We start from the raw sequence: 23,500 nt of genomic DNA, 5'->3' as shown, positions 1-23,500 counted from the left end.
CTCTGCCCATCCCAGCTGGGAAAATACGGCAGCCGTCAAAAGTGGTTCAAGGCACAGCATTGTAGCAGAATCTCCTCTGCTTCAGCCGCTAGGAAACACTGGGCAGGCCTCGGACTCTGCGCGTTTCTGAGCCATGAGGGCGAGGCCTGCATCGCGTTGGAAGAACAGAGTGAGATCTGTGCCAAGTGAAACCACATTCCTCAGCACATTCCCAGCAACATAAAATAACACAGATAAGGGGTCCACTGTGCAGCCAGTCATATCACGCTGGACGTATAAAAGTCCACTACGAGTTAATATTTGTCTTCAAGAGTGTTTTCTCCTCTCTCTTACCAGCTTCTATCACATGCTCAGCACAGGGTACTTTAAAAATCCAAAAAGCACACACACGGACCTGTAAAAGCAACAGGACAGGGCGCAAGGAGTAAGAAAAGGAAAGCTGTTGATTTGTGGAGGGAGTTTTAACTCCTTTGAAGTTTTAAATGCTCCTCCCCAACTTTTCAAAAGAATATTCATTTTCCCCTTTCAATCACTAACTCAATTTCACAGATACACGAGGAAAGAGAAACAACCGATGTGTGTGTCTGTGTGCATGTGTGTATGTATCTGTGTGTGGGTGTGTGTATGGCTGCGTGTCTGTGTCTGCATGTGTGTTTGCACGTGTGTCTCTGTGTCTGTGGGTGTGTTTGCGTGTGTGTGTGTGTCTGTGGGTGTTTGCGTGTGTTTGTGTCTGTGTGTGTCTGCGGGTGTGTTTGCGTGTGTGTCTGTGTGTTTGTGTGTCTGTGGGTGTGTTTGTGTGTGTGTCTGCGGGTGTGCGTGTACACTGGAAGAGGAGATCTCGGTGACCACGTGGGATGTTTACACGAGCTAAGAGAGCAGTTCTTAGCAGTCCACCAAGAATTCCCAGAATCAGTCAGTCCCGGCTGTTTTATTCTAGGTCAGTGTCAACTTGAGCAGCCTCTAAAGATCAACACGGAGCTTTCGCTCCAGGTTATAATCTCTGACTGGGCCTCAGCTTAAGGAAGAAACAGGAGAAATTAGATTAAGTGAGGGGAAAAGCAAGAGCGAAGGAGGGGAGGGAGCGCAGGGAGAAGAGGAGTCTGACCATGAAGCGGGAGGAGAAGCTCAGAGGAAGGAGGGAGGGAGGGGAGCGTGGAGGGCTAGTGGGCGGAGGCCTTCCCACTGCACCGGCCACGGGGCAGACAGGAAACCGATACTGCAGGACATTGCGTTCTCCCGAAAAACAGCCGACTGAGCTCCTAAAGTAAACAGTTAATCCCGCTGTTTATCTTTTTAACATGACGGGATGTTAACAGGGTTGTCTCTACTACCCAGAAATGTGTTTTTTATTCATTTAAAAAATCATACTTTCTCTTTGCTAAAAATAAAAGTGTGCCATGTAAACTTTGTAATATCAGAGAACCGGAAGAAATAAGGAAATCTCTCTTTGCTTAAAAGTGACTTAACTAAAAGGATTTCAAGAAGTCTGAGACGGGCCTTTTCTACACAGATACATCCTCTCTATTTCTGGAAAATACTTTGCTGAAATTAACCGAACCAAACCCAAACAACCCCCTGCTGGAGCTGGTCTTGAAGGAAGACGCAGTGAAAGAGCTGACACAGCTGTGCCATCCGGGGCCTTGCGGTCACTGCTCAGGAAGACAACGCTAAGCCTGTGCCCGAGAGCAGGGAGAGTGCATTTTACATGTTGCTGGAACTTTGCCTGTAGAACAAGTTTTCAAAGATAGCTGTTATTACCCATTTTTATTAATAGAAATATCTACTGAGAGAATAACAGATAATTAAAGTATCCTGAGAGGTTCACGCACAGCTGTAAGCTATGTCAGAGATCCTATGTACGCATTGCCCATCTCCCCGGACTGTGCACTGTGTTCCAGCAGAACACAGCACAGCAGCACCGCCAGGCTGCTGAATGGACACAGCCACCACCATTACTCAGATTTCTCTCGTTTTACTTGTACGTGTGGGCGCGCACGCCTATTTAGCGCTGTAAAGTTGTATCACCTGTGTAGGATCCTCTGCCCACGATTTTCAACCGGTGTGCTGCAAGAATTTTTAAAACCTACGTGATACCTATTTAGTCAGGGGCACTGACCTCTTTTCCCTTGAATTGTCAAATAAAAAAATAACAGCCAACACAACAGCCGTCTAGCGTGAATGAGTCAAAATTATACCTATTTTTTGTCAGATCAACAAAAAACACAGTATTTTTTTTTTTTTTTTTTTGGTGTACCGCAGAATTTTCACAATTAGTTTATGTGCCATAAGATGAAGGTTGAAAACCACTGTCCATAGCCATCACCACCCCCAGTCAAGATACCGAACAGTTCCATCGCCAAAAGGACCTCTCCCGGTGCTTTTATTTTTTTGTTAACCCTCACCCGAGGATATTTTTTCCATTGCTTTTCACAGAGAGTGGGAGAGAGAGAGGGAGAGAGAGACATCGATGTGAGGGACACACACCGATTGGTTGCCTCCCACCCGCACCTTGACCAGGGGCTGGGGATCAAGCCTACAACCAAGGTATGAACTGAACCCGGGACCCTTCAGTCCGCGGGCCCATGCTCTAATCACTGAGCAACCAGCCAGGGCTATTTACACATTTTAAAGGAAATTGATTATGTTTTCACAAAACAGAAAATGAATGACACATTTTAACAGGACCTTTTGTTAAGAATTCCCATGTCCTGGAGATACACATTTTATTGTTTACACTTAATAATGCTTCCTTTCTTCATCAAAGAGTCTAAGCAATTTTCAGATTATCAAATAGATGACTTTTTGGTTAAAAATGTGTTTCAGACATCAAGATACAATGTCATTAACTTCCCAGACACCTGATTAAAGACACCTGTTTCGACAGCTGGGTTCTTTACAGGTGATGCTGACAGTAACTGCTCATGCTTCACATGAAAATGTTATTTGTGTCCTTACTATTATCTGTGGCAGTGCAGGTTCCACTAGTGAATGAGCACAACCATTCTTACTCTATGAGCAGTGGCGCTCACTGGTCACTGTTCTACTGAGCCACAGAATGTCAAATAACTTGGCCGCTAACATTTATCAAAGCAAAGTGCCTGCACCGTTGTTGGCTTTAAATGCTCCGAGGCAGACAAACCGGGCTTCCAGTTAGTTCCAGCTCAGCCTGAGATGAACGGTCAGCCTCCTGCCACCTCAGCAATGAGAAAACGCACAGCCCCCTCTTCCAGGTGCTGGCCTTTCCCATCACTGCTGTGCATGCAGAGAGCCCGGCAGGCACTGCACGGAGGCTTTCATTCATTAATTCCTCAAACAATCAAAAGACACAAACACCTGGCACATCTTAGGTTCCCCACCAAGTCCCCCTCTTTCTCTTCCTGAGTCAAACTGAAACTGTGGACTGAGGGAGTAAAGAATATTATAGTTTAGGGACATTCTCTGGGCTAAGAACAAAATGTTTCATGATTTCAACTTCAAAGAAATATTATTTTAAAAAAACAAACAACCTATAAGATAGTATATAAAATGATTATATAAGGAGTGGAATTAGAATACCTTTTCTATTTGTGCAAATTTTGAAACTTTCTATAGATGTCACTATATTGTTTTTATCATTTAAAATTACACTAAAAATACTAATGAACCAGGCTGTCATTTAAATGGTCACATTTTTTGATGCACAGGATGAGCTGTGAGCACAGATAGTGAAAGAGAGTAACACTGAGCAATGCTGCTTGGATTCTGAGTTTTGCCAAGCCTGGCCCATGCTAGGTACCAGATGTTAACTCGCACATTTTAAAGGAGGCAGAACTTGGCTGTCTGTCTGACAAAGATGGGATGGTCGTTCGATTTGGTGTTTCACTATCAGTAGAGTCAATCACAGTAAAAGACATGTCACATCTGAATTAAACTGTAAATACTTTATGGTATGTAATGAAAAAAATCTTTCTTACACCCCTGCCATTAAAAAAAAATAGTCCATTCCAAAGGGTTTAACTCAAAATATGTTCCGTTTGGGTGCTGTGGGGGGGGTGTGCAAAATTCTCTTTCACATCTGTGACTCCTGCAAAATATCTGGCAGTACATTCAGTTCTGCCTTAAAACCTCACAGGGCCAATTTTAAAATAATACTGTAAATGCTCATGTTATCACCACTTAACTAATCTAAAACAATGAAACATTTGGCCCTTCAGTTCGGTCAGATCATCCCAAGGTAATGGCTGAATTCTAGACTCTGTATTTAGAAAGACTTGGTTTGTCACGGTGTAAGTTCCATATAAATACGTGTGTGTTTTATTACTGACTTCAGAGAGAGGAAGGGAGAGGGAGGGGTAGAGAGAAACATCAATGATGAGAGAGTCACTGATCGGCTGCCTCCTGCACGCCCCCTGCTGGGGATCGAGCCCACAACCCGGGCATGTGCCCGGACCAGGAATCGAACCCTGACCTCCTGGTTAACAGGTCAACTCTCAACCACTGAGCCACTCGGGCCTGGTTAAATATTATTATAAGCCTGATATGGATGCCACCAGTTCTGTTCCAGTTTATCCCAGTATGTGCTTCAAAGAAACCAAGATTTTTATCATAAGAGGGAAAGATTCATTCCATAAGGAAAATAAGAATTTTTAAAATCATTCTTTTATAACCTCCAATAAAATAATTATTTTATACCCAAACTTAAATGAATATTTTGATAGGGAGTTTATAATGGATGTTTCAGGCTGACATCATCTAAATGCCTTGATGAGACTTCACTAAACATCAGCTCATCAAAAAAACAGTACAAATTAAGACATGACTTTGGGTGGTGGGCCCAAAGAGCAACATACAGGTCTTGTTACAGAAACCCACACCTGAAACCTATGTTCATATCAACCACTGCCATCCCAACAGATTTAATAAACTGCTGAAAACAAACAAACAAAAAATCCCAGTACAAATGGGCCACTGGATGTTAAGTAGGTCCTGATGTGGTGCAAAAGAGCACACACAGCACGAACCATGAATCAAAATGCTCTTCATCTCCCGTTTCCATTTTTCTAATACACATTCATTTCTACCTATTCATGATTCTTAAAAAGTTAAATTTGCCTTGAGTCAGAGTTCAACCCACGAAGCGCTACAGCAATATCAACAGTTGTTTAACTGATTCACACATGGTTGGGCGAGTTACTTCTACCCCCTGCAACGGTGATTTTCAACCTTTTCCAGCTCATGGCACATAAACTAATTACTAAATTTCTGCGGCACACCAAAAACATATTTTTTGCCGATCTGACACACACACAAGAAGGTGTAATTTTGATTCACGTTGGCCGGCTACTGTTTTGGTGGCTGTCGTCATTGCTCTATTTGACAATCTCAGGGGAAAGAGGTCAGTGCCCCTGACTAAACAGGTACCGCACGTTTTAGAAATTTAGAAATGCTTGCGGCGCGCGGTTGAGAATCGCTGCCCCACGAGATGAGTCTGTGCTGTGGCCGAAGGAAAACCAGCTTCTCCTCCTGAGTTTTAACGCACAGGTGGGAAGGCATCACAGCGCTCCCTGAAAGAGTCACCCAGGGGAGCACGGGCCAGGAAGGATGGCTGGTGTTTTTTCTCTTTGCAAGGATGGCTAGTTTAATAAGGAAAGCTGCCTATATTTTGGAGTCCCTGTCTGTTTTCAAGGACGGGCGGGAATGGCACCAGGAGGCTCCCGCATTCCAGCAGCCATCTGGGTCACCACCCGCAGCGGCTGGGAGGAACCAGCCCTGCACCAGGAGCCCTTCACCCTGCTAGAGACCTGCACGCGAGCAGGCGCCAGGTCCACGTTAACCAGCTACAGCTGGTTCAACGCTATAAAAAGAACCATGAAAACAGAAATGCTCCCTCTCCACTCCAGCCAGTAAGTCAGAGCCACACAGCGAAGGCGCTTTCCAAACAGTGTGAATGAACCGGGCGGCTCTCAGAAGTTGTTTACTGAACAGAGTGTGCAGGGACTCTGAGCACCGAGGGGGGAGGGCAGGGATCGCATGATCCATCAGCCCACGAGGCCAATTTTCCAGACGGTCTTGGATTTAGTTCTCTAGCAAGTAGGGAGCAGAGAACATTTTCAAAAGCACAGCTAGAATACTTTCAGCAATTTCTTACGCACGCACAGGCACACACACTGAGTACTTGGGTTTCTGTTATGAAAATGTATCGTTACCTCTGAGATAAATACATTCAGATAGTCTAAATTCTTAAGTGTAAATAATTTATTGAGTGACTTACTTTCTAAGATGAAGCAATCTTCTGATAAAGGAATGATCACTATTTTAATTCTTTACACAGCTACATAAAACATTCAGACTTTGAGTCGCTGCTGGAAGAGACCGCAGTGATTTTCTCCCATCCTTTCATCTCACAAGTGATGCCCTGAAGCTCGGAGAGCCCTAGCCTGCCTCAGACCACACTTCTGGGTGGCGTGAAGAACCTGTGTTCTGGTCCCACAGCTGTTTCTCTGCTCCGTCTTGTGCTGGACGTGGCTAAATGAACATGACCAAGAATGAAAGGAACAGGGTGCCTGCGTTATTCATAACATCGTGAGTTTTGATCTAGCTCAGCCTTGTAATGTATGAGGTTACTCGCAGCATCAGCTGAAAATGCAGGGACTTACTCTGGCATTTTCTCAGGCTGCTAAATAGGCTGCGGGTGCTCGGCCGTCTGAAAGGTTCGGCCTTGACAGGCAGTGCTGACACTCTGGCTGAGACACCGACTGCAGTGCAGGGGTAATTCCTGTGTCGTCACCACCACTCCCGGGGCTCCAGGCCTGGACTTCCACCTGCCTGTGCAACGAACAATCCACCCGGGGGTCCTGTCACCATCTGCATCTCCACCTTCCAAGCAACGTCCTGTCAGACACCGAACCACAGATCCAGAAGCTCAGAGAACAAGCAAAACCAATGCACAAAGCAAAACAACACAAAACACCCACATGTAGCTACATCATTTTCAAATTACCAAAGAAAGAAGAAAAAATACTGAAAGAAGGCAGAGGGGAAAAACACCTTAGCCTGGCCAGTGTGGCTCAGGGGCTGAGAATCAACCTATGAACCTGGAGGTCACAGTTCGATTCCCGGTGGGGCACAGGCCCGGGTTGCGGGCTCCATCCCCAGTGGGGGGTACGGAAGGGGCAGCCGATCAATGACTCTCATCACCGATGTTTCTCTCTCTCTCTCTCCCTCCCCCTTCCTCTGTCTGAAATCAGTAATAATAAAAAAATTTAAAAACAGAAGTTATAGATAGAAACTGCAAGCAGAAAAGAAAGTGATCTTCCAAGGCATGTACCTGAGACTTCCAGTGATGTTTCTCTTACACGCACAGTACATGTGTGTGCATAAAAAGTCTACGTTAGAAGACATTGTTAAGTAATTCTCAAAGGCATTAACTTAGTATGTTTTTCTTTATATTACATTCGCAGAGAATTAGTAGAGGGTTAAGTATAATTTTCCGTCTATATTAATGTGATTTGTAAGCTGGAGAGCCTGATGTTTATTGTAGCAAATGAAGCCAGAAAATATTATTTATCAGTTACACAGTAGGATTTTTTGTACTCAAAAAGTATCTCAGAGGCCTTGTCCTCAAACCCGAGGCCAAATGCTATGGCCCTCTGTCCAAAAGTTCATTTTCCTACACAGTCCATTTAATTCTCCCATGGATGGCACCTTCCCTTCTCCTGCCCCAGAATTACTTGATTTCTGAGCCTGCCTTACGCTAAACACAGCTTGGTTCCAACTCAATTTTCTCCCTTTGTGGCATCAACATTCCCTACAGCCCTGTCATTTTGGGATTCTATATCTCACTGTTTCCCTTTTTGTCCACCAAAGTAACTGTCAGCAAATAAGAACCTCTCTGAGGCTGAGTTTGCTCATCTGTAAAATGGGGCTCTGGCTCCAGCATCACACAACCTCACCTGAACAAAAGACACACCACACACAATAGGTTTCATTACATGTAACGACCATTTTCTCGTTTTGAGGCTCATGCCTGGCCTTCCCTCAATCCACCACGAGCACAGTCCCGTCCCACGTCCCAGGGTGTGTTCTAAGGGGCGAGTCCAAAGTGTCCACGATGGGGACCCTGACAGCAATCCACCTGCTCAACAGGTACCGCAAGCACAACAAGGACCACTGAAGGAGCCGGAGGAACCACCTCGAGTGCGTGCGGTCGTGATGACTCATCAGGAAGAACCTCGCTGGCAGTTTCACCTTGCCTTCCCATCCTCGTGACTCAGTCCCCGTGTCCCCATCAACCCAGAGCATGTGCTGTGTGTGCTGGTCTGGGAAAGCTTTACCAGGATCCCCACTGCCTGGCTTACTCACTGTACCTTCCCCAAAACCGAACACTGGGTACACACCACAGAAAGCACACGAAACCGCTGTCTAACCATAACTGTCCCAGACGACTCTATGCAGACTCACAGATTCACATCAAAGGGTACAAGACAGGCCCACAGCCCGGGCCATGGTAAAAACCTTAAAGCCGGTATGATGGATTTCACACACACACACACACAGACAGAAATAGCATTTTTCCAAAACCCAAAAGAAACGTCCTCTAGCTCCACACTGAAGGGGACGTTTGGGATTCAGTGCTTTCATCCGAGCGCCAGCGTGCGAAGAGGACTCGCAATCCACACGGCGCTTCCCGGCGCTCCTTCCCAACAGCATCGGGCGCCGCTAAGGGAGCAGGGCTGTTGATTATCACATCTGCCACGTTCTCCTATTAAGAGTAGGTAGAAACGACGACTGACGAACCGGCATCTACTCTTTAAATTCTCTCCTGTTTTAAGTCCGTATCACTCCAAGGCAACTTAACACAGAAAGACAGACAACCTCAGACGGTTACGCCACGGCTCTGACATAAACAAACAAACTCTCCAGTCAACAGTGTGTCGAAAGCTATTTGAGCAAATGTAAAACCGGGAAGGGTCTAAACCTGAGTAGAAGAGATGGCATCCTACACTCAGTTCCTATGAGCGTAGTTCTCTGAACCCCATGTTGGCCTGTGTTTACATGTGTTCACCTAGCTGCCCTGTCCACAAGGCAGCCACCAGGCACACGTGCAGCTACTTAAAATAGGTTAATTAAAATTAAATAAAACTTATAATTCCTCGGTCCCACCAGCCAAGTGCTCAACAAGCATATGTAGTCAGTGGCCACCTCACCGGACGGAGCAGACATCCAACGCTGACGTCTTCGCAGGAGCCCTGCGAGGCCGCACGACACTGGTAGAGGTTACAGCAGTGTCCTCTAGGGCTCGTCTCCAGGCTCACTAAGTGCCGTTCACTTATGCGGAGTTCTTACTTATTTATTTAAATCCTCACTCATGGATATTTTTTCCATTGCTTTGCAGAAAGAGTGGTAAGCGGGAGAGAGAGAAACATGGATGTGAAAGAGACACACCGACTGGTTGCCTCCCACAGACACCCCGACCGGGGCTGGGGATCGAGCCTGCAGCCGAGGTACATGCCCCTGACCAGAACCGAATCCGAGACCCCTCAGTCTGCCGGCCAGCACTCCAACCACTGAGCCAAACCAGCTAGGGCCTTACTCAGGTTTTTAAGAGACATAAAACTCGATAGATAATACACTAAGTGGCTTTTCTACAACACTTCCAGTATTTCTTGTATTTGTATTACTTGCAATAACACGACCCCTTAAAGGTAAAAGTAAACGCAACAAAATAAATTATTTCAGTAGGACTCTGTATATAAATAGGCAGAATCCTTTGTCACACCCTGGTACCAAGTTTTGATGCAAGAAAACCAAAGAAAACCAACCCACGTATACGGTGAATGCAGCCTCGTTTCTCTAAGCAACTCTAGGCACCCGAGTCCGGTCACACTCACCGAGCGCCAGGTGGGTCTGAGCTGGGTGCCCCAGCGGAGCCGCCTCCCTGCTGCCTCCTGCTGGGAAGAGAGTAAACTCTCTGCACCACCACCGGGACTCCGGCTCCCGACCCCGGGCCAGCTCCTTGGCTTTCTACCGTCTCCAGGAGAGAATCCCTCAGGGGAGCATGAGGTGAGAGGGGCCGTGCGGCTTCTTCATGCTTGTGGGTCCAGTCTGTCCTCGTGGGGGTGAGACCACACATAACCTGGCCGAGAAAGACACAAAGGGACACCTGTCGATCTGGCTCATGATGGCACCTACTCAGGTAATCTCTGATGTAAATGCAGGGCACTGAAAGGAGAATAAATATAAAAAACAAACCTATAAATATAAAAAAGCAAGACCTCCATGTCTGCCAGGTGACCAGTACTGGCAGGAGGGCAAGGTGAGTAAGAGTCACATGGAAATGACAGTGTTTCCTACTGGTGGAAACACAGACCATCTTGCAACTTTGAAAACATGTACAAAGTCCTGCTATTAAAATATCTCATGGCAATTTAGAAAATGTTTCTTTTATGAGGTAATAATCCCCACAGGACAAACTAAAAAACAAAATAAAAGAATGACTAGGGTTTAATAAAAGTCAGTCATATTATTAAGGACTTGCTGTGGGCAGTCCACTAGGCCGGGCACTCTACATGCTCGTAGCCTCCCAACAGTCTTCACAACAATATTAGACATGAGAAGAAAAGAGCACTTCCAGAGTACTTCCTCGAGTCCAGGGGCTTTTCCTAACATGCCGTGCTTACAGAACAGATTTAACCTCAGAGCAAACCAAGGAGGTGATTATATCGTTATTACCATTTTACAGGTAAGAACACTGACAGGGAAATGAAGTATCTCGCCCAAGGTCACCTACAGCAAAGTGGGGGAGGCAGGACGGGACCAGAAGACCTGGCTGCAAAGGCCACAGTCCTCACTCTGCTCCCTGGCAGCCTCATCATCGCTGCTGCTGAAAACAGCTCATGACCCCGAAGCAGGGATACACTGGGCCATACCCTAAATACAGTAAAATTAAATCGATTAGAGTCCTCTTTTTCACATAATTCCCTCCAGAAACTCATTTTTTTAAAAGTTTATTGCCTATGTGTTTTTTAAAAGTTGATTTTAGATATGAGAGAGAGAGAGAGAGAAACATCAGTTGTCTCCCCAACCAGGGATCGGACCGCAGCCTGGGTATGTGCCTGGACTAGACTCGAACCTGCCGCCTTTTGGTGCACAGGTTGATGGTCCAACCAACTGAGCCACAGCAGCTAGGGCTCCAGACCCTCCTCTGAAGATGCTGCTTGATCACACACACAAAGCGGGATGAAAGCGTGTCTCCTTTCCCTTTCTTATGTTCCCTCAGCTGTCTGTCAGCCTCAGCATCCCGTCCAGGGCTGAATCGGGTAACCTGGCGCCTGAGGCAGGTGCCCTGGGAGCCACCTAGCGTGGAGGGTCCCGGGAGTGAACTCTGTGCCCACGGCAAGTGAGTTCAGTGGTTCCCTATATTCATCTCGGCAGATGATCGTGGCTCAGGGCCAATTAAATTCCAAAACAATGCTCTCCAGTATCCAATCTCAAGTTTATGCAGTATTTTTGATAATAAAAGGTTTAAACAAAAAATCTTAGACAATTATAAAACAAGAACAGAAAAAAATGAGCACTTGTATATATTAATAAATTAGAATAAAGATTAAAACACAAAATTTAAAAGATAAGTACTATAAAAATATCACAACTAAATATTGAACAACTGTAATTTCTTTGGGAATAACAATAATACAAGATGCTCTCACATATATATTTGCTGAATAGTTGAAGGAAAACCGAAAGTTAACATCTTCCATTATAACCCTTCCAAACAGGATTACAAAGCATAAAGCATCCAAACCAGAGAGTTACCTGGCTTTCAGGTGAATTATCTGTTAGGCTCTCGAATCTAAATGTCTGGGCCAAAGTGATGCTTCTTCTTGGAAGGGGTGTGTCCCAGGAGCGCACCTCAGGTGTTGTTCTAGAATCTTCTTTGGCAACAACTTTCTGACAGAAATAAGTGTTCAGGATAACAGGGCAACTTCCATTTGGGATAATAAGCTTCTGCCTGGAAAGGGGAAAAAATACAGCGGTTCAGTTGCGAAGCTGGATTCCCCTATGTTCTTGCTAAATCAGGACCACAAACAACAAGGACCTGCCTGCTAGGTACAGATCAAGCCAAGCCAGCCCGAGGACAGCTGCCCTGCACACGCCAGGGCGACTGTCGATGGATCTGCCTTTACTTTTCCAGTGAAAGTTCTGTGTCAGGAGAGGGGCTAATGGAAGAAGGCAGCTAAGTGCCTGGGCCTGAGCTCTCAGATCAGAGCCTCCCACTCCCGCAGCAGCCTCAGGGGGTGAGCAAAGACCATCAACCAGCTCAAAGGACCACCCATTAAAATAAGTGCTATCAAGCTCATCACCAAAGAACTCATACGCATAAGGCACAACCCAGGGACAGACGACAGTGTGGGGAAGGCCTGGGGCAGGGCCAGGTGTGCGGGAAGGGGGCCGCAAGGGGCCAGTGGGGAAAGGGGGCATCTGCAATACTTTCAACAGTAAAGATAAAAAAACATAAAATAAAACGCTATTTACAAATAAAACTTTCATACATTCTGACAACTCTAATCGTTCCAATAACTTAACATCAAATGTCGGAGGAAGGCACTGAAATGGACCACAGTCACCGAGATGCCTCACGTTTCCGTGGAGAAGTCGGGGAACAGAACAGACCTGCTGTCCTGGCTCCTCCCAGACGTCTGCTCTGAGGAGACGCTAAGGCTCAGGCCTCCACACAGCAGGCGGTGCTGCCCGGCACTAAGGAAAACTGTGGCTTCCCCTCCGGGAAGATGGGTCTGGGTGAGCACACTTTCCGGCGCTGGCACAGTGACAAAATCACCTAGCTGCATTTCTGAGACAGCGCCCCGGTCCGTAGCGACCGTCAATGCTGTGTCACCTGGGGACACGCCTCCTTGATTTGAATGCATGTCCTGTTCAAGCCATTACTAAAACCTCAGCAAAGACTCTGTGACGCACCTGTCCCACGCCAGGCATCCTGCCGGGCGCTCTGCGCCTGCGCCTCGGTGCACCACTATGCCCATATTACGAAGGACGTGCTGTGTTTCCCAAGTTTGTTTTTTAAAATATGTTTTTATTGATTTCAGAGAGAGGAAGGGAGAGGGAGAGAGAAACATTGACGAGTTTCTATCGGCTGCCTCTTGCACGCCCCCTGCTGGGGATCGAGCCCGCAACGTGGTCATGTGCCCTGATGGGGAACTGAACCAGCGACCTCCTGGATCATACAGGTCGATGCTCAACCACTGAGCACACCAGCCGGGCTAGTTTCACAAGTTTAAAGTTAAGGAGACTGACGTGGAGACAGAATTATTTACCAAGATTATAAGAGCCAGGAATGGAGAAGCTGGGTTGGATCTAACTCTGCCCAAAGCTCCCTAATATGATACTAGAAAGGACACCCGCTAGGCACGAAAGAATGGGCTCAGTTTAATTTTACAGCAGTTGAGTCGAGAGGGGCTGTTTAAGCAAAACGCTTACTTCTCTGGAGGAAAACGCACAGATACTAACTCTTACAGCGGCAACATGCTGGGGTTGCTGTGGGTTTACGAACAGATCAACCACCTCAGGATGCATTACATATAAAGGGACCGGAGTGCAGCAAAGATAAAATTTTCTGACAATGAAAGTCATAAATGGCCATTATGGATAACTAGTGAAAATGAGGAAAGTAGAAAAAAGAAAAAGTGTATCAGTAGTGAGCAGACGGCCATAATGAACGTGGGGTAATACGTAAACGCAGTTCCATTGGGTTTCTTGGATTTTGTCCCTGAGCAAACCCAGGAGATTTTCGGCAAATGGCCTATATAGCTTGAGCTACTTGGCTGAAACGGAGGCTTTTCAGGAAACCGAGAATCCTGAGGGAACTGCTGGACGTAAGAGGACAGCAGCAAGTCAGAGGAAGAACACGCTTGGCTGCCTGGCACCCAGGGACACGCGTGTGGGACTGGAAGCGGCTAACTTGAGGACGTCCCGAAGAACTGCTGGGGCCTAAGAATCTTTTTCACCCCTTAAGCCCAAACTGCTTCTAATTTTCTTTAGTTTTACACAGCGAATTGTTTACAGGACTACTCCACGACAAACTAGTGACAAACGAGAGGAATAAACAAGAGCAGACATTCCTCAGAGACGGCAACAAACCACGTCAGCAGCAACCACAGAAGATACTAAAATCTGTAGATAAGAGCCCGACACAGCACGAGGCACACGGGCGCCCGCCTCCCGGCCCCTCCGGGGCTGACGCGGGGTTCAGACCGGGTTTCTGAAGACAGGCCTCACCCAGGAGCTCTGAGTGTGGCCCTGATTTGCCCATTAGCTACTGGTATGCTACTGGAGTTAAGACACTGCAGGACATCTCCTCTTCAGGGGAAAATAATTTGTTTTGTTTTTTTTTAATCTTCGCCCGAGGATATTTTTTCCATTGGTTTTCAGAGGCAGTGGAAGGAAGGGAGAGAGAGGGAAACATCGATGTGAGAAACACACATCGACTGGTCGCCTCCCGCTGCCCCAACCGGGGCCAGGGACCAGTCCTGCAGCCGAGGTGCGAGCCCTTGGCCTCGGCCGGAATGGAGCCTGAGACCCTTCAGCCCACAGGCCGACGCTCTAACCACTGAGCACACTGGCCAGAGCGATCATTTGTGTTTAACCGCAGGTATGTAAAAGCTGAGGACACACTGTCTACACTTGCGCCACAGACGCACTCGTATTGAAGTTACGGCGAGTGCTGCCCGCTTTAAGGACAGCAGAGCCGCGCACACAGCCGCGCTCCTCCCCACAGCAGCACCGGAGCGTAAGCCCAGCTTCCTTGAGCCGATTACATAACTTAAAACGTCTGTTCCCTACCTAAAAAGGTCTCGGGTGTCTTTAGTAAAACACCGAAGGCTCATCAAGTTCAAATTGAGACAACTCTATAAAAATGCTGGTCAAAAACATAAGGTCTTACAGCAGAGCCATGCAGCGTGGCTTTCAGGCCACACAGGACGAGTTCGGCCAACTCGTTTCTGTGCGTTGGTTACTCACAACTTAACGTAGTAACAATGAGGCAGCTTAATGCATTTTGAAAAAATGAGAAATGTATCATCAAAGAGTGTACAACCAGCCCCGGACTTGTGTTAAATGCGGTTAAGGCGAGTGAAGCTCCATTATCAGTAAGCTCGTAGGGTGCATGAGTGTGAAACAGACTTTTGGGAGCTGGCCTGGGAATGGAGCAGCGATTTCTATCCGTGTCCTTAGGGCAAATGCAGGGTATACCTAAGAAAGGAACTTCTGGGGAAAAACCCACTCATAGTTTAGAGGTGCGCACTTTGGGGTCAGAAAGTAAAAAAGCAGCAAGGTTGGCACATGCAATCTAATCTAAAGTTACTAAGCTTTACTCCTACTACTACATTACCTGTGACAGTATTTAGTCCTAAACGTTCACCTACCCCTGGCCCGTTTGGCTCAGTGGTTAGAGCGTCAGCCCATGGACTGAAGGGTCCCAGGTTCGATTCCGGCCAAGGGCACGTACCTGGGTTGAAGGCTCCATCCCCAGCCCTGGTCGGGGCGCATGTGGGGGGGCAACCAATCGATGTGTCTCTCTCACATCGATGTTTCTTTCTATCTCTCTCTCCCTTCCACTGTCTCTGAAAAGGAATGGAAAAAATATCCTCAGGTGAAGATTTAAAAAAAACATTCACCTAGACGTTTAAATGATAACATATAGTTTTGGCATCATTTGTTTATGACAAACCACAGCCCTTCATTCTTCAAGTAACACAAAGGCCAGATATGTTACCATAATACACGTGTCCCAGAAAACAAAAAGCAGGAATTTCTCCGCCTGGAGTCCAGGTCCCAGATGACACTTCTGGCTCAGGTGGAGCTGCTCCTCCTGCAGTCAGAGCGCGATCATACCCACCATCTCCCCGAAACGAGGCCAAAGGAGCGAGAAGAGAAGGGGGAGGCAGGCTGGGAATCGGCCTGCGACCGTCGTCATGGCAAGCTACCCCAGTGACTCAGGAAAACACCCCCACCCAGCCCGCTGGGGGCCCGGCGGAGGCCGCCCCACCTTCTGATCCACGGCTGCTCTAGTGAGGTCACCAGGCCCGCAGATACGTTTTCATTAGCACTACTTAGTGAAGAGGCTTTTTTCCCCCCATTGTATGTTTTTGGCTCCTTTGTTGAAGATTATTTGCCAACACACGTGGTTTTATTTCTGGGCTCTCAGTTCTGTTCCGTTGGTCTGTGTCCGCTTTCCTGCCAAGACCACGCTGTTTTGACTACTGTCACTTTGTAGTAAAGTTTGAAGTCAGGGAGTGTGGTACCTCTGACTTCCTTCTTTTTTCTCAGGATTGCTTTGGCTATTTGGGGTGTTTTATGGTTCCATAAAAATCTGATAATTTTTTGTTCTATATCTTTATTTTTTTAATCTTGTTACACATATATATTTTTTAATATATCTTTATTGACTTCAGACAGAGGAAGGGAGAGGGGGAGAGAGTTGAAACATCAATGATGACAGTCAATGATCGGCTGCCTCCTGCACAACCCCTACTGGGGATCGAGCCTGCAACTCAGGCATGTGCCCTGACCGGGAATCAAACCACGATCTCCTGGATCCTAGGCCAACGCTCAACCACTGGCCACGCCGGCTGGCCCCCATGTAGTTTTTAACTCCCCAGCTTGCCCACACTAAGCCTCCAACAACTGAAGGTTTTCGACCCCGGCCCTGGCTCCAGTGGGTGTTCTCGCTCCTCGGCGTCCACTCTGGGAAGCTGAGGTTCTCTGCACCCTCCTGTATTTCTCTCCAGTTTGGGGGGCAGAGGTGCGCCCTGTGATCTCAAAGCTCCGTTGACTCTAAAAGATTGGCTGAGTTTTGTTTGTTCTGCTTTTTTTTCTTGTGGAAACGGGAGTGATGACTCCCAAGCTCCTTATCTGTCAGCCCAGACACTGGAAGGCGGGCCCGGTGTGATTGCTTCACTCTCGTCCCTTGAAGTGCGGTCCTGTTAGGGTCCCTGGATGCTCAGGTGCCACCATCCCTGCTGTCCTCCACGGCCAGCTGTGGGAATCCTGCCAACCGTTTCTTCATCTCTGCACACTTGGTTCCTCTGAGCACTAGGCAGCTGAATGTACCATCTCCATACGACATGCAGGCAGGAGCCTGATTTTATCTTGTTCACGTTCTGTTGTTAGATGACAGTTTGCTGTTTTTTAAGGCTTCTATCCAAAGGAAGGCTGTAACTTCCCTGTGAACAAAATCTGTCTTAAATGTTCTGATTTTTCCTTTAGCACCCAGCAAGTAGTAGCAAGTAGCAGGCTCCTTGTTCCTTGCTGATAATAGGCTCAAAATCTACCGATACTTTTTCAACTAAACGTGCAAATTTCTTTCAGTTACATAAAACCAAGTCTAATGTAAAGGTAACTTGGCACTAATGCAATGGGCCAGATTAGGATTAAATAACAGAACCAGCAGCAAGAGGTACACATGCAATAGGGCAGGACGGTGCCACGGCCCTCGGCGGTCACTGCCACGCGCCTCCTCATTTCAGGGTTATTCCAGTTCCGTGTCGCACGCAGACCCTGGGTACAGCCAGCCCGCCAGCCTCCTTTCCATCTCTTCTCCAAAGTGAGAGACTCCAAGTCTAATTAGGTGAATCACTTTATTTTATAATTTAACCCTCACCAGGGGATATTTTTCCCATTGCTTTTCAGAGAGTGGGGGAGAGAGGGAGAAACATCGATGTGGGAGAGACATTGATCGGTTGCCTCCCGCACACGCCCTGACCAGGGCTGAGGACTGAGCCTGCAACCGAGGTACGTGCCCTTGGCTGGATCGAACCCAAGACCTTTCAGTCCACGGGCCGATGCTCAAACCACTGAGCCACACCGGCAGGGCTGGGGAATCATGTTGAATACGTTACTCCTAAGGGAACTCAGGCTGGCGCCATTCTATGCACCTGGACCCCTCACATTTAATGAAGACACAACCCTTCCTAATCCACACCTGCTAGGCTTCGTCAGGTGTCCCCGTGGGGGTGCCTGGAGGCACACTGAGCACCTGAACCACATCTTCTATTACTCCAGGGAGAGGGGCGAGCCCTGCAGCTCTTACCTGCAAGCCCAGCAGGCAGCCTGCAGGACGGGCTCGGGGCACCAATCAGGGGCACAGCCAGGCTGCACCAGCCAACAGCGCCACATCCCGCGCGGTGACCGCTCCTCACAGAAGTTCCTTCTTTATGCACGAAACTTAGAAAAAAGGGAGAAACGTAAAATCTCCCATTTTTAACTTGTACTTGGTAGCAAAGTGGGCTTATTCAGCTGCTAGTGCTAAAGCTAGAACCACACAGAGAGACAGGTCTATTTTTTTTAAGGCTGTCCCTGATTCCAGTAACTGGAATATCAGGATTCTCCAGTCATGTGATGACAAGGCCGCAAACAGCTGCCCCCGGCAGGGTGAGCGAGTGAACTCAGTCACCCCCTGGGTTTTCCCCTCTCCTTTCCCTGCTCGTTCGGAGAACGCAGAGTCACAGGCAGCGAGAGCTGCAGTTTGCTCTGTACTTTAACACCAGGCAGCGAGCCAAGCTGCAAATACAATGACTGGATTCAGTTTTACAAGCAAACGCTGGAGCTGAATTCACCCTTGTCCGGGAAGAAAGCCTCCGATCAGAACTAGCAGGAAATCCAATTCAAAACAGGGCGTGTCATCCCTAATTCACAGCACGGCCCTGACACCTTTAATTGGGTCTTTCAGAAATGAAAGCTTCCTTCTGTAAAAAGTCCACAAGAAACTCCTAACTTTCATTATTAAATGGAATCAGCAACGCCGTGGAAGAAATGTCTGAGTTCCCACAGCCGCCCCCTTGGTGGGAATCCTGAGCTCTGCACTTTCTCTTTGGGTTCTGACTGTTCAAGTTTGAGAAGGTACTGAAAGTACTGAATTCTCCCTGCTCCCTTCCAGCCTCTGACCCCTCTCACATCGGGCGCCACCAGCCCCCTCCTCTTCTCTGGGCCACCTGAAGAACTTAAGGACAGCTCCCTGAGATCCGAGAGGCGCAGGAGAGTCGCACTCTGGCCCTAGCGCCCCTGAACCGTGCCAGAGGGTTTACGTGCCTGCAGCTAGCTGCCAGGGACATCCGTGAGAAGGGACACATGCGCATCCTGAGTCGGTGGTTGCCGCTGGGGGTGGGGAGCGAGCAGGGTGAGGAGAGGGGCTCAGAAGTCAGGGCCTGGCCCGTGTCCGAGCCTCACCAACATGCACTGGGACGACAGCAGCCCACGGGGAGTGCTGCCAGGAGCAGGAACAGTGAGCTACGTGTCCATGGCAAACATTTTAATTTGGATGGATGGGAGGAGAGCGCGGCAGAAATAATTATGAAGTAAAGTCTTCCTGACTTTAGAGGTTCGGGAGATTCCTAAAGAGGGAACACTGGTCATCCCACGATGACATTATTTTATGAGTTCTTAGGTGCAGAGCTGCCCGATTTACCAAGTAAAATAGAGGTAATTCTATTCAGGCGTCGATTCCAATGAACTGGTCCAGAAGGTACTTTTCGGGGCTGGGAGTCCAGGACTGTGACCCAGACCGGTACAGGGAGCCATGCCCGAGGCTCCGCGGCACTCGGGGCAGGCATCGCTGTTCCCTCAGGGGATGCAGACCAAGGCCCATCTCCTCCCAGAGACAGGGACACAGAGGGGCCCCCGGTGCTGTGCAGACCTCACAACAGCTCTCGAAGAGGAACATTTCACCGGGAGACGCGGGTGAGGTACTGCTGTGTGGCACGCTCCTGTTTCCGAGGAAGTCGGCGCCTGCTGGGGAGACAGCGCTGCTCATGCTGTTATCACTATCACCATGTAATAAAGAGAAAGAGAGAGTGGCAAACCCAGGTGCGATCGTATTTACAGCGTGGACCCAATGTGACCGGCATCACTGAGTAACATGGGACATTAGCACCCAAGCCAAGGACAGAAGCACCGGACGGCAGCTGGTATTGATGTAAATTCTGGGTAATTTAAATTGGAGGCTATACCGAGTCATTTCTAAACATCTCAAATATTAAAGTGACACTTTTAAAAACTGATTTGAGAGCGAGGGAGAGAGAGAAACATCAATGAGGAGTCACTGACTGGCTGCCTCCCGCACGCCCCCCGCTGGGGATCGAGGAGCCTGCAACCCAGGCACGTGCCCCGACCGAATCCAACCAGTGACCTCCTGGTTCATGAGTGGACGCTCAACCACTGGGCAACACTTGCCGGGCTGCTGCTCAAATAGTTCTAAGAACTAGGAACATCCCTCCTTGAACACAAAGTATTGCTGTATCTTGCTGATTCAATTAGATTTCCGTCTACAAAACAGACTGGAATCTGTCCATACAGGAAATGGACCTCTTTTGTAAGGACACAAAACGCCTGGGTGTTTTGGGTGTTTTTTTCTAAAATCCTCCTTGCTGGTTCTGTATTTTCTCCATTTACAGCAACGCACATTGCATAATACTTGAGGCAGAAATTTCTGGTTTTAATTACTTGTTTTTAAGGAGAAAGTAGTGAGGAAAGAGATGTGAAACCTAGTTACTATTAGTTTGTCAGAGCAACTTCAGTCAAATCTCTGCAGTGAGACTGAGCAGCGTTCCCTCTACCCTTCCTTGGGCCATCCTTCTAGACACAGGCCGGCTTCTGGTGGCTAAGAGGACTCTATCGGTTTGCCTCTGGTTACAGGCCTCCCTGCTGGCAGACACCTAGGACCCAACACTCATTCTTAAAATGCCAACCATGGGTTCTCTTCTGAAGAAGTAAGGCCTTTTCACTTTTCTTCAGAGCAAGGCCACGTCCAGGTTTATATGGAAGCTGCAGTGCCCTGCGGGACAGGTAAAGCTGTGCCCACACAGCAAAGCCACAGCTCTGCAGCCTGGTCCCTGCAAAATCCTTTGAGCCCCCTCTAGTTTGTTTAAATTCCCTCAGGATGACCAGGAGACTACTGCAGAGCCAAGAAGACACGGCATTCCCAACTCACCTGTGTGCTGAACACTAAAGCAAGCCCGTGACAAAGCTCGGACCCCGCTCTGAAGCCAGGCAACTAGAGTATCACCCTGGAGTCAGACAAGTGCAGGGTCACACAGCTCCGTGATCCCACTGGTGCTGAGATATTTAGCAAACTATTAAATCTCCCTGACTTCAGTGTCCCTATCTAAACTTAAGGTATTAATGCCTCCCTTATGCTTCTGTTAGAGATTAAATGAAATGCCTACACAAAACATTAAATATGATGAGCTTTGCCCTGCCGGTGTGGCTCAGTGGCTGAGCGTCGACCCAGGAACCAGAGGTCACTGGTTCGATTCCTGGCCAGGGCACAGGCCCGGGTTGCAGGCTCGATCCCCAACAGGGGGCCTGCAGGAGCAGCCGATCGATACGAAGTTTCTCTCTCATCGATGTTTCTCTTTCTCCCTCCCCCTTCCTCTATCAGATTATTAAAAAACATTAAAATATATATATATATATATATACATGATTAGCACCTTTTTAAAGGAACAAGTTAAGAATTTTCATGTCATCTTTTAACACACTATCTTGGGTTGCCAAAGATTAGACTGAGAGAGGTAGGAAGCAGCCAAGAGACTAAGTAAAAATCCAGGATACAAATATTCTGGATCTTAAATTTTAAAATAAACAAACCAAACATTCTTGAGCCAGGCTTCTTGGAGCTTGCACGATACAAGCATCAAATCCAACAGTTCAAGTTTTGTTCAATTCGCATTAAACACCCTGTGCGTGTACCCCTTTCAGTGGGAAGTAAACGATAAATTGATTAGCTGGAAAAAGATCCTCAGGTGAGGAGGAAAAATATTCCCTTTTTTTAACAGGTGTCTTTCAGTAGCTTTTTACTCATTTTGACATAACAGCAGTTTGAGCACCTGCCGCTCTCGAGGCGAGGGCAGTGTGTGGACACTGCCCGTTGCCCGCCGAGCTGGGGAGCTGGCTCCGCCGCTGAGGGGTGAGCACTGGGGAGGGGCCGAGTCGCGGTGAACGTGGGCTTGAGGGGGTGGCTGAGCCCTCGGCCGCAGCAGGCGGAATAAGCCGCTGTAATGTACCGTTTTATTTTTAGATGCAGGGTGGGATGGAGGAGAGACTATTAGATTGCTTGGGATTCGATCCTTGATAACAGCTTTCAAGTTGGTACAAGTTCCAGAGTTGGGGGGGTGTCAACGTGTTTTCTACAGTCTGTGAGAATTTGGGAAGCAGATCGTTTTGTTAGAGTCACCTGCTGTCTCCTCTGCTTCCTGCCCCACGCTGGGCCCTGTGGGATGGTGCCGGCTGTGGGCTCTGTGACATGTTAGTCATGGTGGTGCCTGTATTTAGGACTCGTCCAGGAAAGGGGCTCTGGTATCACATCTTTTATGTCTATGATCAGAAGTCCCTGAATCTAATAACAATTTACTAAAAACTTTAAGTATTAGCTGAGGGAGCTGAGAGGAAAAGTAGGATGTGATGCCTTTAGGTCACCTGGTTCTGTCCTGGGCACTTTACATTTGTTACAGCACCTGAATCTGACGCTACCGATTGAGATCTTTTTCATTCATTTGGAATGGAAACAATTGCTAGATTTGGAGGAGAGGGACTTTCTATAACAAAAGTTCACCTTCTAAACACATCTCTGGTCTCATAAAGGTGATATATTCCAAATGTATGCACCGGTCGGCTTCACAAGCACCTATGAGTCGCTGCTCTGTGCGGGCCTGTGCGGGCCAGGGCTGGGCGCTGCTCCGTGTAAAGGCAGGGAGGGGCTGAAGACCAGAGCAAGGAATATGTGTCCATAATCCGTGGAGCACTCCTTGAAGGCGCAGTGGTAAAGCTGAAGGGTAGAACACCATTTTAAACTGCTTTCTGTTTTTCTGGAAGGCCGGCAAAGGGAGAACACAGGAACTTGCTCCCAACACAGCCCCGCGGTGGGAAGCGGAGCCCCGCTCTCGAGGCTCAGCCTGCCCCTGAGCCAGTCACTGGCGTGGTCGCCTGGCAAGCTCTCCACCAGCAAGCACAGGGTCACTTAACCTTCCTGCCTGTCAAGTGTTGTCTTTTTCTAAAAGACGAAGAAGAAATCCTTGACCTATGTTGCAAGGTGCTCATGAGGAATTATTAGCAGAATGAAACTGATATTTCAGAATGTGAGTATTGCTCTCTGTTTTTTTAACTGTATGTTCTCTAAATACCAGCAAAGAAGAGTCTTGTTAACGTCTGGCTGAAATTCTGCATGAGAACCAAATGAATACCGACAGGCGGCAGACATCAGCTCTGACTCTTCCTCCTATAAGGTGATGAAGGGAGCCGTGGCCGGTGTGGCTCAGCTGGTGGGCTGGCGCCCTGTGCACCAGAGGGGGAGAGGGAGGGAGGGAGAGAAAAACATCGATGCGAGAGACACACGGCGATTGGTTGCCTCCTGCATACGCCCCAACCAGGGCAAGGGATCAAACTGCAACCCAGGTACGGGCCCTTGACCGGGAGTCAAATCCAACCCTTCGCTGTAACCACTGAGCCACACTGG

The 23,500-nt window shown here is 47.9% G+C and overlaps 1 protein-coding gene across 1 annotated transcript in view; it reads right to left on the bottom strand.

Moving 5' to 3' along the window:
* Positions 1–23,500, bottom strand: part of SPIDR (scaffold protein involved in DNA repair) — a 77,587-nt gene that overhangs the window by 17,047 nt on the left and 37,040 nt on the right. Inside the window, exons 9-10 of the mRNA XM_087825257.1 lie at positions 11,794–11,989; positions 9,870–10,114 (exon numbers count right to left, since the gene is read on the bottom strand). Of these exons, the coding sequence (XP_087681383.1) occupies positions 9,870–10,114; positions 11,794–11,989 (441 nt within the window). The remainder of the gene's footprint in view (positions 1–9,869; positions 10,115–11,793; positions 11,990–23,500) is intronic.

The sequence above is a fragment of the Miniopterus natalensis genome, chromosome 16 (genome assembly GCF_054644295.1).
Source record: "Miniopterus natalensis isolate mMinNat1 chromosome 16, mMinNat1.hap1, whole genome shotgun sequence".
In the NCBI taxonomy this organism is placed as follows: domain Eukaryota; kingdom Metazoa; phylum Chordata; class Mammalia; order Chiroptera; family Miniopteridae; genus Miniopterus; species Miniopterus natalensis.
The sequence above is the reverse complement of the archived record's forward strand: the minus strand, read 5'-3'. Positions and strand labels throughout refer to the sequence as shown.